At 46.6% G+C, this 20,162-nt stretch overlaps 1 protein-coding gene across 1 annotated transcript in view; it reads left to right on the forward strand.

Moving 5' to 3' along the window:
• Positions 1–178: 178 nt before the first annotated feature.
• Positions 179–20,162, forward strand: part of LOC311100229 (A disintegrin and metalloproteinase with thrombospondin motifs 2-like) — a gene marked incomplete at its 5' end in the record, with an annotated part of 70,117 nt that continues 50,133 nt past the window's right edge. The window contains 3 exons of the mRNA XM_084141049.1: positions 179–263; positions 1,435–1,859; positions 10,967–11,135. Coding sequence (XP_083997175.1) covers positions 179–263; positions 1,435–1,859; positions 10,967–11,135 — 679 coding nt within the window. The remainder of the gene's footprint in view (positions 264–1,434; positions 1,860–10,966; positions 11,136–20,162) is intronic.

The following is a 20,162-nucleotide window of genomic DNA, read 5'->3' on the forward strand; positions in this document are numbered from 1 at the left end:
TGGCAATGTTAACATACGTTTCCCATGCCAATAAAGCCATTCAATTTAAATTGAATTGAATTGAGAGAGAGAGAGAGAGCTTTGCGATCTGTTCGGGAGGGTTAGGGGCTGGTAGATCGTTTATCTAGAATCTCAAAGTCCGCCTCTATCCTGTGCGGTCTTTTTCATCGAACCTGCAATGGATGTGACGACTGGATTTACATTCTATATTATTTTACTGCAACTATTTCACGCGAATGGACTTTATATCTCCAATAGCATAGGTATGTGGGATTTGTGATATTATAGGGTACGTTTTATACAGTTGTGTGAAGCTTAACCTAGGCACCACCGTTGCGAATATGATCTGATCACGATTCGACTCTTGATGCATGTCAATTTCACAGAGGTTATTTCGTAGCCCAGACATTTCCAATACGCTTTTACAGAAACAGAAATATCCTGGAGTTGGTAAGGCATGGCAGTTTGTTTATAAACAATGCAGTGTCTCAGTAAGGTTTCCCTTTCTTTTGCATGACACAAACTTTTCCCACATTTATTTTGCATCCAAACACAGTTTACGTGCGCTCAAATTCAGCATGTAAAGAACATTCCAATGGCTGATTGATCACTATTGATTAGTCCTGAATTTCCAAATGTATTGTTGAAGTTTTTACAGCAGTTAGGCTATTAGTTAGACTAACAACAACGACCTCTCCAAATAAGAACTTACGTTTTTGACTTGTAAAATAAATGATTGGAATTAAATTAAACTTGACGCTTCAATTTCATTTTATACTTAAAATTACGATCTCGATTATTTCAAGTTGACAGCTTTAATCATCACACTATCTTGACATATGTACTTCCCTGCGTAGTCTGAAGTCGACAAAGTGATGGATGCAGTTTTGCTGATAAATGCAGTCTTGCGTAGTCTTGCTGTAAACATAGAATTTGGAATGACTAATAGTCATTTAATAGGATATCTATGGCTGTGAACTTGGACGCGTTTGTTATGATTTACAAAGAATGATAGTCTGCCTACCTACGTACCGTGTAAAGACGCGTGCTCATCTGCGCACTTTGGCAATTGGCACACCGAAGTTTAAAAAGATGTTTGATAGGCCTATTGTCCAGGTTTATTGTTGCCTGTGGTTTATTTGATATGGTGTGAGCTATATTCACGTGTGTGCTATATTCACAGATTCACATTGTATGATGTCATGTTTATCAAGTGAGACCCAGCATATTTATTTATTTACCCATGCTATTTAGATAGTAAAGCGTGTACGCGTGGGTGCGCGCGTGTGACTGTGTGCGTGTGTTTGTGCTCATCTGAGCTCCTATGCATGATTGTGTGTGTATTGATCTGTGTGTGTGTGTGTGTGTGTGTGTGTATTGATCAGTGTGTGTGTGTATTGATCAGTGTGTGACTGTCTCTCCCTGTGCACACAGAGTATCTGCAGCATGTCCTGAGTGAGTATGGGGTGGTGAGGCCTGTGAACACTGACGCAGAGGGCCGTTTCCTCTCAGGTGCTGTCTCCGCACCTCAGCTTGACAGCCAGCAGCAGCAGGCCCACAGACGCTGGAGAAGAGAGGCTGCAGCTGCCTCAGACCCCAGCCATGTAGACCTGGAGGAAGGAGAGGGCACAGCCAGGCACAGGGAGACACTCTTCTACAATGTCACTGTGTTTGGCCGGGAGCTTCACCTGCACCTGCGCCTCAACTCCAGGCTGGTGGCCCCCGGAGCTAAGCTGGAGTGGCACGAGGAGGGCAGCCAGACCCGCTACGAACATCTACGGGACAGCGACTGCTTTTATGTAGGAGAGGTCACCAATGTCAGGGACACGTCCGTCGCTATCAGCAACTGTGATGGCCTGGTAAGTGCTGCACCGTTGATAAATATATCCCTCATGTATAGTTATTACACTGCTAGTACGCCTGTAGAACGGATTAGGTAGCTTCAGTTGATAGACAGAGGGGGCAATGCCATAGTAATAAAGATGGCTAGACTTAGGTCATCCAAGAGGCAGGAGAGATTGGAAAGTGGAACCCCTGCTCTGGCACATTGTTATGGTTGTGTATCATTGCACAGAAGGACTGAGATTATTTTCGATGTAGGCAGATGTTTTTCATATGGTCTGCATCAAAATAGAGGATTGTAAAAAATAAAATAAATAAAGCAGTAATCTCAAAATAAAACAAACTTCTCCCTGCTTGGCATTACTGGTCGGTCTCCACCAGGCAGGGTGGCAGTATTCAGCATGCAGGTCATTGCTGGTCGGTCTCCACCAGGCAGGGTGGCAGTATTCAGCATGCAGGTCATTGCTGGTCGGTCTCCACCAGGCAGGGTGGCAGTATTCAGCATGCAGGTCATTGCTGGTCGGTCTCCTCCAGGCAGTGTGGCAGTATTCAGCATGCAGGTCTCTGTGCTGTTGAAGGTGGGAGGCCCAGGGGAGGTTTTAGTCCCTGGAGGTTAACGCTTCATATCTCAGGCAGCTGCTTCATCCCCATCCCCTCTCCCGCCCACCCTGCAGGAAATAAACCACATCTCCTTAATGATCACATGAAATAGGTTGGCCGAAATCCCCTCTGTTTAATTAAATATGCTCCTTAGAGACACACACACTATTACTCTCTCAAGGTAGGTTTCAGACAAGTCTGCGTTTAGAATTAGCGATAAAGAAACAATTTGTTAGAAAAAGACACCACTGTGATTTTCTCTCTTTACACCGTGTTGTTTCCCATGTCCCCTGGACAAATCACACTGCAGTGTTATGATCAGACCCTGGTTCAGATTACAGTGTCAGAAAACAACTGTCAAGAGAAAGACCGGTCTTCAAACATGGATAGTCTCATTGGCGAGTGTCTGTCCGTGAGTGATTTGAATTACTATTTTTTCTCTGTGAGGAGTGTTCCATTTCTCTGCTTGGAACACATAGCGCCAGAGCATGTCCAGACCCAGTACTGTACAGTGTTGTGACCAGACCGCTGTAGGTTTTCTATTTCAATCCCTCGGTCCACATAGGTTTGGTCTACATACTATAGCTAGGTTATACAGCATGTAGTGTGCTATTGTCATGCCCCCTCCTACCTTCTGATCATTAGTAGACAAAGCATATACAGTGGAGAGACACATGCGTCATATTTATGCAGTGTCGATACATGACCACATGACCACAAAAAAGGGTGAAACGATTTTTAGGATAAGTTGCACCTCCAAGCTTCACACTCACTAAGCTCCTCCTCCTCCAAGCTTCACACTCACTAAGCTCCTCCTCCTCCAAGCTTCACACTCACTAAGCTCCTCCTCCTCCAAGCTTCACACTCACTAAGCTCCTCCTCCTCCAAGCTTCACACTCACTAAGCTCCTCCTCTTCCAAGCTTCACACTCACTAAGCTCCTCCTCCTGAAAGATAAATACTGTTGAATGATTGAATGCTTATGAGATTCTACTACCAAGCTGTAAGGCCTGGGTCATTGGTACTGCAGGCCATGCATGAGTATCAGCATTAGCAGACTGCAGCAGAGCGAAGCCCGTCTACAGAAAGTGTCCCGTGTATTCATTATGATAAAAAATATAAAACTGATCCTAGATCAGCACTCCTACTCCGAGATGCTTTATGAATACGGTCCAGAGCAGGCTGCTGCACTGAGAAGGGCAGGGGCATTTACATTTACATTACATTTTAGTCATTTAGCAGACGCTCTTATCCAGAGCGACTTACAGGAGCAATTAGGGTTAAGTGCCTTGCTCAAGGGCACATTTACGTCATTTAGCAGACGCTCTTATCCAGAGCGACTCACCAATTGGAGCTTGTTCCACCATTGGGGTGCCAGAGCAGCGAACAGTTTTGACATGATGCTGGTACCGGACCCCTGCTGGTACCGGACCCCTGCTAAGGGACAAATGAGTAAGTGATGCCCTACAAGCAGAGGCACAAGCTGTTGCCATTGCCATAGTGTCTGTAGGAGGAAGTGACATCCACCAAATGATTCTCAGAAAAAAAGTGATGTGTTGGTATGGCCTCTTAGGTTAGATTTAGTCTGAGTGCCAGTCTCTTTAGCTATCATTCCACTCCTTGCCAGTCCTTGTCATTACCAAAAAAGACTGATCTTTCGGCAATCTCAATGTTCAATATGCGCTGGATTTACGGCAGAGTTGCTCATTGGTTGTTGGTAATAACATTAATATTTTCCATGACATCATGTGGAGCTTCGAAATGAGAATTTATAACAAAGTCAGTTGTATTTTGAGGCATTTTGTGGTTGGAATTGCGGAGGCATTTTGTGGTTGGAATTGCAGTATGTATTTAGTTTGAGAATTTAGATGTGAGCATCTGAATAAACAAAAAACAGTTGCTTAGCAACCGGATACCAACGTGTTCTGTGTAGAAAAATGTGCATAATCGTTGTGATTGGAGGATAGCTGTGAGGGTGATCGAATCAGGATCAAATCCTCTGTTCTCCTCGAGCTCATTAATGATAGAATGTTAATATTTAAAGATGGCAGAAAGGATAGTCTCCTTGGCAAATGACGTGGCGTACAGGGAGTGGATTAGCTAAAGAGACTGATACCCAGGCTAGGTTAGATTGGGTGGCCTGAGCAAATCTGTTGTGGCCTTGGCTACAGACCGTTGTCATGGAAACCACCCTCTTATGCAATTTGTCCTGAGGGGTCAGCCTGTCAGTTTAAAGTCTGTGTCTGTGTGATATCTCTCTATTATTGTCCCTCATCCCTTCTCTGTGTGATCTGTCCTGCATGACCTTGTTCCAGAGATGCATTGCATTGCTGAATTATAATTAAATATAACTTATATATAACTTTCTCTGTGTTATGATATCAGAGCAGTCAATCCTCTACTACGGGGGTTCTTAAACTTTTATAGCTCGAGACCCGAATGAGAAATTGACCATCCTACCGTGACCCAAATCGTCCTCCAATGACACAAATCACGACCCACCTCTCACATGCCCAGGGCCCACTTTGGGTGCCGACCCATAGTTTAAGAAAGCCTGCTGTACTACAAACAGTAAGAACAGCTGTTAGTCTTATCCAACTTGCAATCAAGCCACCAAAGAACCATAATCCCATACAGACCTCATGCTGCCCAAAAGTTCAGGAAGTTAATCAATTTTGCGCTGGGATGGTTTCTGTGTTGGTTGGAAATCCTTCAGCCTTTGCACGATATAGCCTATGTCAGCTGTGTATAACCTAGTAATGAAGATGCAACCTTTCTAAAGTCATCCCAGGGGTCTTTTCTCAACACAAGCGCTGGATGTCACTTATTTAGTTGGGTTCACTTTTGTGCTATAATCAAGTTGTTCATTTTGCTCCTCTGGCACGTATGTGGCTGGGGTGTTTGGAGCTGTGTCCTGACTTACACGACCTCTGAGCCTTCTCAAATCAATGTTGGACCAGGGCTCACTGTTTCAGCCATCTGTCGCCCCTCTCCCTGGTTTGGGCCAATAGGAGCCACTCTCTTTGTGGTGTTGAGCGGGCCGTGGAGCGGGGTGAAAGAGGAACACTTGTCAGGTAGGGCCATTCCAGAATCCCCTGGCTCCGGTCTCTATGGAGTAGCTGTGGCCTTTGATTATTCCATTGGAAGGACAAAGTGGGGAACCCACTGTGACTGCACCGGCACACTTCCTTTCCTCTCCGCAGGAGTTTAGATCCGTTTCTGTTTGAGTGTGGATGGAAACCTCAGTCCTAATTGTATCTGGCTGAAGGCCCAGTCCATCTGGCTGAAGGCCCAGTCCATCTGGCTGAAGGCCCAGTCCATCAGGCTGAAGGCTCAGTCCATCTGGCTGAAGGCCCAGTCCAGCAGGCTGCGTGTTACATTAACATTTTTTTACATTTTACATTTTAGTCATTTAGCAGACGCTCTTATCCAGAGCGACTTACAGTTAGTGAATACATCTTTTTTTTTTATACTGGCCCCCCGTGGGAATCGAACCCGCAACCCTGGCGTTGCAAACGCCATGCTCTATCAACTGAGCTACATCCCTGCCGGCCATTCCCTCCCCTACCCTGGACGACGCTGGGCCAATTGTGCGCCGCCCATGAGTCTCCTGGTCGCGGCCGGCTGCGACAGAGCCTGGATTCGAACCAGGATCTCTAGTGGCACAGTTAGCACTGCGATGCAGTGCCTTAGACCACTGCGCCACTCAGGAGCCAAGTCCATATCACCTATTTATATCATGTGTGACTCATGTCACCATTTGAAAGCTTTCAAGCAATTAATAAATGTATTCTCTGAACATCCAACAACACTATCCAATAGCAGGGTGTGTATCTCAGTGTGTGTGTGTGTGGAGGCTGTTATGACACTCAGGTCAGGCTTCCCTTGAGCTCTTTGCCAGTTTGCTTCTTTTCCCACAGTTGCACAACAGCTGTTGGAAAATCCCCCAAAATGACGTACGTGTGTGTGTGTGTGTGTCTCTGTGTATATGTGTGTCTAGCTGGCGGCCTCTGGCCCTTTAGACTCTACGTACTCCAGGGCCTTCTCCTTGACAGCCTGGATGCTCTCTGGCGTGCCATTCTTCTTCTCATACTCCAGGTAACGCTTGAAGAAGAACTTGATCCTCTTCACCGCTACACTCAGGTGGATCACACGGTCAAACACAGCCCTGAACACAGGAAGTTAGATCAGGTCACATGACAGGAAACACCTTGCTTCCAATGACATACAGTGCATTCGGAAATTATTCAGACCCCTTGACCTTTTCCACATTTTGTTACGTTACAGCCTTATTCCAAAATTGAAATTGTTTTTTTAACGTTTCAAAGTGACATATTGACGCTCTTGTCAGGATTTATAGTTGCGAGAACAGGCCCAGCTGGAGTGAAAAGAGGATCTTTGAACTGGAAGACTCTGCTGTAGAGAACAGGTCTACACACCTGAATACAGCTGACCTCCTTAGAGAACACAACTCTCTCATCACAAACATGGAAGCCAATAAATGTCTTGTCATGTTTGGTTTTTGTTTGCTTCTGTGTCAGCTTTCTTTCGGTGCCATGAGACTCAGTCCAATTACACAGATTAAATATATATATATATATATATATATATATATATATATATATATATATATATATATATATATATATAGCGTTTGGAAGAATTCCATGACTGACACCTTAGCATTTAGAGTTGTTTATGTATTTCATGGTGAGTAGGAGGAGTGTGACCTGGATAGAAAGATGTTACAAAGAAAAACGTTTAAAAGGAAAAGCGTCTCCGGGCGCTCATGGACAAAGGGTTGAGTGTGGCTCCATCCAAAATGCAATGTGAAAGGGATGGTTGGGAATGAAGAAGAGGAGATTGGGTCTTGATGGTTCCCTCCTGATCTGTCTGTAGTTACAGTAGGACATGTGATGTCAGCCACCTGGCTCGTCCAATCCCTGCAGGAGGTGCATTCTCCAAAATGAAAACAGCAGTGTGCCGTGGATGTTAATCAAGAGAATTCTGAAGGCAGTCAATACATGTCAGGTCTGACCCGATGATCCAGGACATTTTAACGTGTGTGTGTGTGTGTGTGCGTGTGCGTGTGCGTGTGTGCGTACGTTCGTGCGTGCGTGCAAGAGAGAGGGAGACAGCTTGTGTGCATTAGACCAGACTAGAGTATATTTCACTTGATATAGTTCTTGTTTTATTGGGCTTTTATGGTCGTGTGTTGATATGAATATTGATGTGGTTGTGTTGATTCCTGACACATGTTAGTAGGGCTCCGCTGCTGCTGAGTTTGAATGACAGCTTGTAATGAAGAGTGAAGGGAGGCAGCCCAGAAGGGGTTTCAGTTTCTACTCTCTCTGATGTCCTACATTCCTGTTGCCAGTGGTCAACAGAGAAATGAAGGAGATTACTGGGATGAACATCAAATCACAAGTGGCTTTGGCCTGCACATAATAGCACCTTTGATTCTTGCCAGGCTTGAAAATGAACATGGTTGATGATATTTTATTTATTTGAAACTGACGATTTTGACTTGTTTATGTTAATTCTTGACTTTATACTGTATCCAACTCAGGATCAAAATGAAGTTTGCTCCAGGACTCATTAATCCTTAAATCTCAGAGATTTGGTGGCACAATCTGGGTGTCCATTTCACTTGCCACAATAACAACTGGCACAAAACACCTAATCTCAGATTTGATTGAATGTAATCGATTGATAATGTGTTAGATTATGTTGAAAAGGCTGAAAATTAACACAGTATCATGATTAAATTTAAGGTTGAAAGGAAGCTTGAGGAACTTTAGAAATCCCTTCTTTGGAGCAGTGTGAGTGAAGGTCATGTAAACCAACGACCTGTCCAATGGCAACTAACACTGAATACTGTGAGTCAACATGGCAAGTTTTTAAACACTTTTGGCCTTTTTGCAATGGAAACTATTGACACGGAACATGAGGTCATGCTGTTGTGCAACAGAAATATGTTTCTTAATCAAGTATTATGGATATGGCCCCGTTTAGTCTTCTTAATCTTCCCTTTCCAACACATAGTGTGTGAAGACGATGCCATTGGGAAACAACTCATCCACTTTATTTCCAGTTTAAACACAGTATTTTCTCCTTTCCATGGCCCTTCCACTGAAATATAAACCCAGCAGTGAAAATGGAGAGTTTATTACCCGGGGTTAGAGGGATGGAGGTTTTACAATGGCTCTTTCATTCATATCAACTTGAAAAGATTACTATTGTCAACCCTGTGAAAGCTGTCATTACCTCAAAGAGCTGTACTTAGCTGCAGTATACATTATCTGTCATTTCACAAAGAGCTGTCCATTGTGAGAGCTAAGGTAGTGCTCACATGCTTCCACCCCCGTTCAGACAGACAGGCAGACAGACAGACAGACAGACAGACAGACAGACAGACAGACAGGCAGGCAGGCAGGCAGGCAGGCAGGCAGGCAGGCAGGCAGGCAGGCAGGCAGGCAGACAGACAGACAGAACGCTGGCAGGCAGGCAGACAGACAGACAGACAGACAGACAGACAGACAGACAGACAGACAGACAGACAGAACGCTGGCAACAAGGCAGGCAGGCAGGCAGGCAGGCAGGCAGGCAGGCAGGCAGGCAGACAGACAGACAGACAGACAGACAGACAGACAGACAGACAGACAGACAGACAGACAGACAGGCAGGCAGACAGACAGACAGACAGACAGACAGACAGAACGCTGGCAACAAGGCAAAGTTGTCATGAGTGAGAGCTCTGCTCTGCCTGCCTCTCATTTGGAACATGTCATGCAGGCTTTGTGCTCCTCCTCCTCCTCCTCCTCCTCCTCCCTACAGACATAACTACCTCTGGATTAATGTATTTTCCTGCCCCCTCACACACACACACACACACACACACACACACACACACACACACACATACACACACACACACACACACACGCCATACGCCACACACACACTGAACACTGAAAAGTTAGGGTATGAACAGCAGTTCTCCCGGGGCGACCAGTCTCTTAACGAGACAGCAGGCAGGCCTGACTCTGAGCTGGAAACCGGGACGGAGCTGCTCAGGCCCTCTCTCTTAGGCTCTGCTCTCCCATTTCACTCTTGGCAGGAAAGGCCAGGCAGGCTTCGGAGCCTCTCAGGCTTATGGAAGAGCCAGAGTTTTCAATGTGACAGTGAAGCTGGATCACATCTTCAATAAGATTCTGCACCAGCATGGTTTATGCTAACTTATCCATCATTGCTCCTGTAAAGATTGACAATTTTTATGCCATTTTACAGCTAAAGAGTCGTGTGGGTATAATACCACTAATCAGGTAGTAGACCCACACAACCACTGATCCAACTGTGTTGACACTGTAGAATATTTCTGACAGTAAAGCTGGTAGTGAGAGCTAGTGATTTATTTGTGATTGTTAAGTGAAGTTGATCCCTCAAATGTTAGTTTACGCTTTTCAATTGGCAAGAGAGGATTTGACATCTGGGAAAGTTATTTGTTGTTGAAGAGTTAAGATTTTAGATTGAGGGATTGGATGTCTATCACAGTGTAGCCAAATGGAAAAAATTAGTCGGCAAAAACCCCAGTCTTGCACCATTGTTTAATATATTATATATAAAGTTGCTGCAGGAAAAGAAAGCCTTCCCTGTCACGTGGGAGAATGGAAATTCTTGCTTTCAAGACTGAGGTATGTGCATCTTTCCTCCAGCCCAGGGTACAATCTTTCCTATTAAGTCCTTTATTCCCGAGCATGACTCTAATCAGCTGTTCGAGTTCTAGAGTTCCTGAGGTGAGGTGACTGAGCAACTGCTTTTCTGAGTGGAGGATGTGTACTTAGCCATGCTGCGTGGTAAGGCAGGTTAAGTTTGACTTCACAGTGGCTCAGAAAGCTGGCTGACCGAGGTGTAACTGCTGGTATCAATTTATGCAGAGTCCGGACCTTTCCTTGGTAATTATACCTCGGGAGGATGTGACAGCTCCTTGTGTAATATTTCCCAGGAGGCTGTTAAATGGCAGCCTCAGCAGCCCGTCTCTAGCTCAGTGGTTCGGGGTCAGAGAGAGGAGCAGTATTGAGCTGACCCTGAACAGACCTGACTGTTCCAGTCTCAGTGTGTTTTAAAGTTTACATTCGCATCCCTCCTCTTCCTCGTTCCCCGTTCTCCAGGTCAGACACAGGATAGGGGGCCACCTGGTTTGGGCTGTCACGCCACATTTTGGCTGTCTGCATTTATGGAAGCATTAGTACCGCTGTTTTGGCTGACCTAAATTGTTGATCAGTTGGTTGATCTAAATTGGCCCCATAGTGATCAACTCATGTCTCTTTGCAGTCTCATGTCATTTGTACTTCTCAATGTTGTCCTCTCTTCTGGCCGAGCTTCAAAGTGGTGGAGATATTGATTATTGTGCATTTCCCTTATCAATTAAGTTATTCTCAAAGTGTTATTTAAAGTTGTTGTTTTTTCCAGTTAGACGCTTGTGATTGTAGAGTCCAACCCCCTTCTCATCTCATCTCTCTCAGGCAGGAATGATCCGCACGGGGCGGGAGGAGTTCTTCATCGAACCCCTGGAGCACCGAGTGGGTGGGGCGAGGGAGGAGGAGGGCGGAGACGGACGACATCACATCGTTTATCGCTCCTCTGCCATTAAGAGACCCCCTGTCAGTCAAACAGCGGACTCTTACCGCCGAGGTAAGAGGAACTTCAGATACACCTCTACAGAACCTGCATGCTTTTTTCTGACTATCAGGAGACATGATGATAGGTCATAGGTCATAGGTCGCCTTCACAGGTCGTCATCATCTGTAACTTTAAATCAAATCAAATCAAACCAAATTTATTGGTCACATACACATGTTTAGCAGATGTTATTGCGGGTAATAGCGAAATGCTTGTGTTTCTAAATTTAACTCCGACAGTGCAGTATTATCTAACAAGTAACATCTAACAATTTCACAACATATACCCAATACACACAAATCTAAGTAAAGCAATGGAATTAAGAATATATACATAAATATATGGACGAGCAATGTCAGGGGGGAATAGACTAAGATACAGTAGAATAGTATAAAATACAGTATATACAGTTGAAGTCGGAAGTTTACATACACTTAGGTTGGAGTCATTAAAACTCGTTTTTCAACCACTCCACAAATTTCTTGTTAACAAACTATAGTTTTGGCAAGTCGGTTAGGACATCTACTTTATGCATGACACAAGTAATTTTTCCAACAATTGTTTACAGACAGATTATTTCACTTATAATTCACTGTATCACAATTCCAGTGGGTCAGAAGGTTACATACACTAAGTTGACTGTGCCTTTAAACAGCTTGGAAAATTCCAGAAAATGATATGATGGCTTTAGAAGCTTCTGATAGGCTAATTGACATTGTTTGAGGCAATTGGAGGTGTACCTGTGGATCTTTGCTTGACATCATGGGAAAATCAAAAGAAATCAGCCAAGAACTCTCCTAGAGTTGAACGTACTTTGGTGCGAAAAGTGCAAATCAATCCCAGAACAACAGCAAAGGACCTTGTGAAGATGCTGGAGGAAACATGTACAAAATTATCTATATCCACAGTAAAACGAGTCCTATATCAACATAACCTGAAAGGCCGCTCAGCAAGGAAGAAGCCACTGCTCCAAAACCGCCATAAAAAAGCCAGACTACGGTTTGCAACTGCATATGGGGACAAAGATAGTACTTTTTGGAGTAATGTCCTCTGGTCTGATGAAACAAAAATTGAACTGTTTGGCCATAATGACCATTGTTATGTTTGGTGGAAAAAGGGGGTGCTTGCAAGCCGAAGAACACCATCCCAACCGTGAAGCACGGGGGTGGCAGCATCATGCTGTGGGGGTGCTTTGCTGCAGGAGGGACTGGTGCACTTCACAAAACAGATGGCATCATGAGGAAGGAAAATTATGTGGATATATTGAAGCAACATCTCAAGACATCAGTCAGGAAGTTAAAGCTTGGTCACAAATGGGTCTTCCAAATGGACAATGACACCAAGCATACTTCCAAAGTTGTGGCAAAATGGCTTAAGGACAACAAAGTCAAGGTATTGGAGTGGCCATCACAAAGCCCTGACCTCAATCCTATAGAAAATGTGTGGGCAGAACTGAAAAAGTGTGTGCGAGCAAGGATGCCTACAAACCTGACTTAGTTACACCAGCTCTGTCAGGAGGAAGGGTCAAATATCACCCAACTTATTGTGGGAAGCTTGTGGAAGGCTACCCGAAACGTTTGACCCAAGTTAAACAATTTAAAGGCAATGCTACCAAATACTAATTGAGTGTATGTAAACTTCTGACCCACGGGGAATGTGATGAAAGAAATAAAAGCTGAAATAAATCATCCTCTTTACTATTATTCTGACATTTCACATTCTTAAAATAAAGTGATGATCCTAACAGACCTAAGACAGGGAATTTTTACTAGGATTAAATGTCAGGAATTGTGAAAAACTGAGTTTATATGTATTTGGCTAAGGTGTATGTAAACTTCTGACTTCAACTGTACATATGAGATGAGTAATGCAAGATATGTAAACATTATTAAACTGACTAGTGTTCCATTTATTAAAGTGGCCAGTGATTTCAAGTCTATGTAACGCCAGGTTTGTGGGTTCGTTTCCCACGGGGGGCCAGTATAAAAAAAAATATATAATAATAATAATGTATGCACTCACTAACTGTAAGTCGCTCTGGATAAGAGCGTCTGGTAAATGACTAAAATGTAAAAAAAAAAAAAGATATGGTACATAGGGCAGCAGTCTCTAAGGTGCAGGGTTACATAACCGGGTGGAAGCCTCCTAGTGATGGCTATTTAACAGTCTGATGGACTTGGATAGAAGTTGTTTTTCAGTCTCTCGGTCCCAGCTTTGACGCACCTGTACTGACCTCACCTTCTGGATGATAGCGGGGTGAACAGGCAGTGGATCGAGGGGTTGTTGTCCTTGATGATCTTTTTGGCCATCCTGTGACATCGGGTGCTGTAGGTGTCCTGGAGGGCTGGTAGTTTGCCCCCGGTGATGCGTTGGGCAGACCGCACCACCCTCTGGAGAGCCCTGCAGTTGCGAGCGGTGCAGTTGCCGTACCAAGCGGTGATACAGCCAGACAGGATGCTCTCAATTGTGCATCTGTAAAAGTTTGTGAGGGTTTTTGGTGCCAAGCAACATTTCTTCAGCTTCCTGAGTGCTGAATGCTGATAAGCCTTATGTGGGTCTCTTCTAGACATTCAATTTGTGTCCCTCTTGGAATATCTATTGAACTGGCAGTGAATTCTGCATTATTGTGCATAGAGAAAACAAATGTATCCCTCTCCATGCCCTCCAAGTTCTCCTGGTCTAGCCTGATGAACAAAATGAATGCTATCCAGAGAAAGCATTTAAATTTAACATTAGTTTTTTCTGATTTTAAGTGTTGCCTGATTCTAAAATGCAATATTTAGTTCACTGTATACATAAGCTGTCATGATATTTGATACACACGTAAATACACTCTCTGGCATGTCTCTACAGAGCAAATCAGACTGGAGGATAGTTCAACGCCCATGTAGGACAAAGCAAAGGCTGCTAAACTCGAATTAACCAAATGTTCCACTTTTTTTTTCTTAAATGGATCTCTACAGTATGCAGTCATTAGACTTATAATAAAGGATTCTCACTGGATGGGAAAGTACAGTATGGTGGAATGTTTGTTTCTCTCTAGTTCATGGTCTAATCATCAAACTATTTACCCCCCCCCCCCCCCCGCCATGACTCCCATTTCACCCTGTCCATTTCCTCCTCAGGGGTCAGAGTTCACCCAAACTCCCCTCACTGAGCAGATAGAAGATACAGTAATCTGCGTGGGTGGATAAAGACGTGATAAAGTTATAAAAGGGATTCACATGTCACTTCAGTTCCAACCACGGAGCTCAGCCTGAGGATATTGGGAGGCTAGACTTGTTTCTCAGTCACTTCAAATTTGTAGTTTTTTTTTGGAGTAGTTCTAGTCTACTCTAAAAGACTATACTATACGAAAGACATATGTATTCCGGGCATTCTGCCAAGTTGGATTGTTATACACAAATTCTCATAAGACAAATGCACACATGCACACATGCTCTCACACAATTTATATGTACTTAAAGAACACGTATACACACACTTACACACATCATTTTATGAACTTCTAATGGGGAAACTGGAGACAGGAGAAACACCCGCATGATGGACTTTGGCATCAGCTGTGTGGATTGGATCGGAGGCTCAGATTTAGTCGCACAAATCCATCAGAGGCGCGTCGGTCGCAGCCAAGACGAGCTGCAGCCAGCCAACTCCTACGTGGCAGGGCTGAGTGCTGATGGGATATTAGCCTACAGTAAACTATATTCCTCCAGTGGAGGAGAGCATGGCTGATCTAGAGCAGAATCTGGATGGGCCTAGTAAAGAGAACAAAAGGACATTGAGTAAACAATAAACATTAAGATTGTTTCTAATAAAAATAAATGGAAAAGTGTTATATTTTGCAACATAACTATTTTGTTAAATCCTTGTTTATTTAGTTAGTTAAATCCTTGTTGAACAGGGTGATCTATGTTGTGATCTATTTAATAAACACAAGGGACCTGCAAAATGGATAAAAGAGTGTGTCGGTATAGCAGGAACAGCAGCATCTAGTGGTCAAACCTGGTACTTTCACACTACTTATGGTAAATAATGTAAGCGACTTCAATGACAAATTTCTCTGAACAGGGGGAAAAAATTATCAACACATTCACAGGGAATACATTACATAGTATGGTGAAGCAATACTCCAAGCCACAGCTTCATACTACTTGTCAAACATAGAGAACTGATACTGTACACTGGTTTTTGGGGTGGGATTGGCATGGGGTGTATTTTGGTATTTTATTAGGATCCCCTTCAGCTGTTGCGAAAGCAGCAGCTACTCTTCCTGGGGTCCACACAAAACATGAAACATTACATAATACAGAACATTAATAGACAAGAACAGCTCAAGGACAGAAATACATAAATATGTATTTCCGTGGGTGGCTTTAGAATTGTCTTTAAGGATTCCTCATGTCTTACTCATTGGTAGGAAGAAGTTTGGTCCAAATTGGATTTTGGTTATTAAATTAAATTTCAACAAAGTAATGTTTCAGGAATGTCAATCTTACCTGTTTCTAACTACAGAAACAATTTCAGAATAATCTAAGATGGTGGGTGTCATGGCTCGCAGAAATTACATGGAACTGTCATTACTTCTACTGAAGTGTGTGTGTCTGTTTCACCACTACACATGTTTTTCATTGAAAGTCATCTCCGTTTGTCCTTTGACTAATGGCTGTTGGACGGTGATATTTTTTTTGACAGCCGCTTCTATAGATGCTCCAGACGTCCCTGCTTCACTCTGTACAAAGTCCTTGTCAACGCGTGCTGTAGGTGCAGTGGCGGAATCAAACGCAGGACGCAGACGGATAATCCAACAGACTTGTATTAATGCCAAAACACGGCAAACGGACAACACTTGCCCGAAGGCGAAATACGCACGAAGGCGAAAATGAAACAACAGCGCACAAAACAGGTGCGTAATAACTCCAGCGCAGTGGAGAGAAGCTCAACCGAGCGAAATACACGTCTGACAAAAATCAATAACACACAACACCTGACAAACACAACGAGAACTAAATAGGACACTAATGACACTAAATGAAAACAGGTGTGACAACAATCAGACAAAAGCAAACGAACATGAAACATACAACGGTGGCAGCTAGTATTCCGGAGACAACGAAGGCCGAAGCCTGCCCGAACAAGGGAGAGAGGCAGCCTCGGCCGAAACCGTGACAGTACCCCCCCCTTGACGCGCGGCTCCAGACGTGCGCCGACTCCGGCCTCGGGGACGACCCGGAGGACGCGGAGCAGGGTGCGTCGGGTGCCCACGATGGAATTCCGTCAGGAGAGACGGGTCCAAAATGTCTCTCCTCGGCACCCAGCACCGCTCCTCCGGACCGTACCCCTCCCACTCCACTAGATACTGGAGACCCCCCATCCGACGTCTCGAATCCAAGATGGACCTCACGGAGTACGCCGGTGCCCCCTCGATGTCCAATGGGGGCGGAGGAGTCTCCCTGATCTCACTTTCTTGGAGTGGGCCAGCTACCACCGGCCTGAGAAGGGACACATGGAACGAGGGGTTAATACTTTTATATTCAACAGGTAGCTGTAATTTATAACACACCTCGTTCAACCTTCCCAGGACTTTAAATGGCCCTACAAACCGCCGACCCAGTTTCCGACAGGGCAGGCGGAGGGGCAGGTTTCTGGTAGAGAGCCAGACTCGATCACCAGGTGCGTACACCGGTCCCTCACTGCGGTGGAGATCGGCGCTCGCCTTATGACGTCGGAGGGCCCGCTGCAGGTGGAAGTGTGCAGCGTTCCATGTCTCCTCCGAGCGCCTCGCCCACTCATCCACCGCAGGAGCCTCGATCTGGCTCTGCTGCCAGGGTGCCAGAACCGGCTGGTAACCTAACACACATTGGAAAGGGGTTAGGTTAGTGGAGGAATGGCGTAGGGAATTCTGGGCCATTTCGGCCCAGGGAACGTACCTTGCCCACTCCTCCGGCCGGTCCTGGCAGTATGTTCTAAGAAACCTGCCCACATCCTGGTTTACACGTTCCACCTGCCCATTACTCTCCGGGTGGTAACCCGAGGTGAGGCTCACCGAGACCCCCAACCGCTCCATAAAGGCCCTCCAGACTCTGGAGGTAAATTGGGGACCCCGATCAGACACAATATCCTCGGGTACCCCGTAGTGCCGGAACACATGGGTGAATAGGGCTTCGGCAGTTTGCAGGGCGGTAGGAAGGCCCGGCATGGGGAGCAAACGACAGGCCTTAGAAAACCGGTCCACAACGACCAGTATAGTGGTATTCCCCTGTGAAGGAGGAAGGTCAGTAAGGAAATCCACCGAGAGGTGGGACCATGGTCGTTGTGGCACGGGCAGGGGTAGTAACTTACCCCTAGGCAGATGTCTAGGCGCCTTACACTGGGCGCACACCGAGCAGGAGGAAACATAAACCCTCACATCCCTTGCCAACGTGGGCCACCAGTACTTGGCACTAAGACAGTGCACTGTCCGGCCGATACCCGGATGTCCAGAGGAGGGTGACGTGTGAGCCCAATAGATCAATCGATCCCGAACCTCGAGCGGAACGTACTTCCGACCCTCCGGGCACTGTGGTGGACTAGGGTCGGTGCGTAACGCCCGCTCGAGTTCAGCATCGACCTCCCACACTACCGGTGCCACCAGACACGACTCCGGCAGTATGGGAGTGGGCTCCACGGACCTCTCCTCCGTGTCATACCGCCGAGACAGCGCATCTGCCTTACCGTTCTGTGACCCAGGGATGTACGTGATCTTAAAAGTAAACCTGGTCAAGAACATATTCCATCTTGCCTGGCGAGGGTTCAGCCTCCTCGCTGCCCGGATGTACTCCAGGTTACGGTGGTCCGTCAAAATGAGGAAAGGGTGTTGAGCCCCCTCAAGCCAGTGCCTCCACACCTTTAGGGCCTGTACCACGGCTAACAGCTCCCTGTCCCCTACGTCATAGTTCCGCTCCGCCGGACTGAGCCTCTTAGAATAAAAGGCACAGGGGCGGAGTTTAGGTGGCGCGCCAGACCGTTGTGAAAGCACGGCTCCTAGACCGGCCTCTGACGCGTCCACCTCTACCTGGAACGGCAAAGAGGGATCCGGATGCGCCAGCACCGGGGCCGAGGTAAACAGGTCCTTCAGCCTCCCAAACGCCCTGTCCGCCTCGGCCGACCACTGCAGACGCACCGGACCCCCCTTCAAAAGAGACGTGATGGGAGCTGCCACCTGTCCAAAACCCCGGATAAACCTCCGGTAGTAATTCGCAAACCCCAAAAACTGCTGCACCTCCTTCACAGTGGTTGGTGTTTGCCAATTACGCACGGCCGACACCCGGTCTACCTCCATCTTCACCCCTGACGCAGACAACTGATACCCCAAAAAGGAGACCGACTCCTGGAAAAACAGACACTTCTCTGCCTTCACATACAGGTCGTGCTCCACCAGCCTCCGCAACACTCTACGCACCAGGGCCACATGCTCGACACGGGTAGGCGAGTACACGAGAATGTCATCAATGTACACAACCACCCCCTGCCCCTGCATGTCCCTGAAGATCTCATCCACGAATGATTGGAAAACTGACGGAGCGTTCATCAACCCGTATGGCATGACCAGATACTCGTAATGGCCCGAGGTGGTACTAAAGGCTGTCTTCCATTCATCGCCCTCCCTGATGCGCACCAAGTTGTACGCGCTCCTGAGATCTAATTTAGTGAAGAAACGCACCCCATGCAACGACTCAGTCATGGTCGCAATCAGCGGGAGTGGATAACTGTACTTCACCGTAATCTGATTGAGACCACGGTAATCGATGCACGGGCGCAAACCACCATCCTTCTTCTTCACAAAAAAGAAACTCGAGGACGCAGGGGAAGTGGAAGGCCATATGTATCCTTGTCTCAGAGATTCGTCTATGTAAGTCTCCATAGCTTTCTTCTCCTCTTGAGACAGAGGATACACATGGCTCCGTGGGAGCGCAGCTCCTGCCTGGAGGTCTATCGCACAATCTCCCTGCCTATGGGGCGGCAACTGCGTCGCCCTCGACTTACTAAACGCAATAGCCAAATCCCCATACTCAGGGGGAACGTGCAACGCGGGCACCTGGTTTGGACTCTCCACCGAGGTAGCCCCTACGGAAACGCCTAAACATCTACCCACACACTGGGCAGACCACTCCATCAGAGCCCTCTCCTGCCACGAAATGGATGGGTTATGGGTACTCAACCAGGGCATGCCCAGCACCACCGGATACGCAGGAGAGTCAATCAGAAATAGCTGAATCATCTCCTGATGACCCCCCTGCGCACACATCCTAAGTGGCGCAGTGACCTCCCTGATCAAGCCCGCACCCAACGGACGGCTATCTAGGGCATGAACGGGGAAAGGAACATCAACAGGAAGAAGGGGAATCCCTAAAGCTAAACAAAACTTCTTATCAATAAAATTCCCAGCCGCGCCTGAATCTACCAGCGCCTTATGCTGGGAATGAGGTGCTACCTGTGGAAAACGCACAGGCATACAAAAATGTGCAACAGAGAGCTCTGGGTGAGTGGGGCGCCTACTCACCTGGAGGGAATCCCCAGTGCGGGACCTGTCGTCCTCTCCCCTAGGAGGCCATCCCCAGCACCTAGCCGCGGTGTGTCCTCCCCGACCACAGTTGGTGCAGGGGATGGACCCCCTAGTAAGCCGACCCCTCCTCTCTCTAGCGCCAGCGCCCCCGAGCTCCATGGGGCACGGCTCGGAAGCGCTGGAGGGTGAAATGGACGGACCCCCCTCGGAACGTCCGCGGGTAGCTAGCAGGTTATCCAGCCTGATGGACATGTCGACCAACTGGTCGAACGTGAGGCTGGTGTCCCTACAGGCCAGCTCCCGACGGACGTCCTCTCGTAGACTACACCTGTAGTGATCGACGAGGGCCCGATCATTCCACCCTGCATCTGCCGCTAGAGTACGGAATTCGAGGGCGAACTCCTGAGCACTCCTCTTCCCCTGCCGGAGGAAGACCAGACGCTCCCCCGCCGCTTTCCCCTCCGGGGGATGGTCAAACACCGCCTTGAAGCGGC

Source organism: Coregonus lavaretus (genome assembly GCF_964263955.1).
Source record: "Coregonus lavaretus genome assembly, chromosome: 24".
Classification (NCBI taxonomy): Eukaryota; Metazoa; Chordata; class Actinopteri; order Salmoniformes; family Salmonidae; genus Coregonus; species Coregonus lavaretus.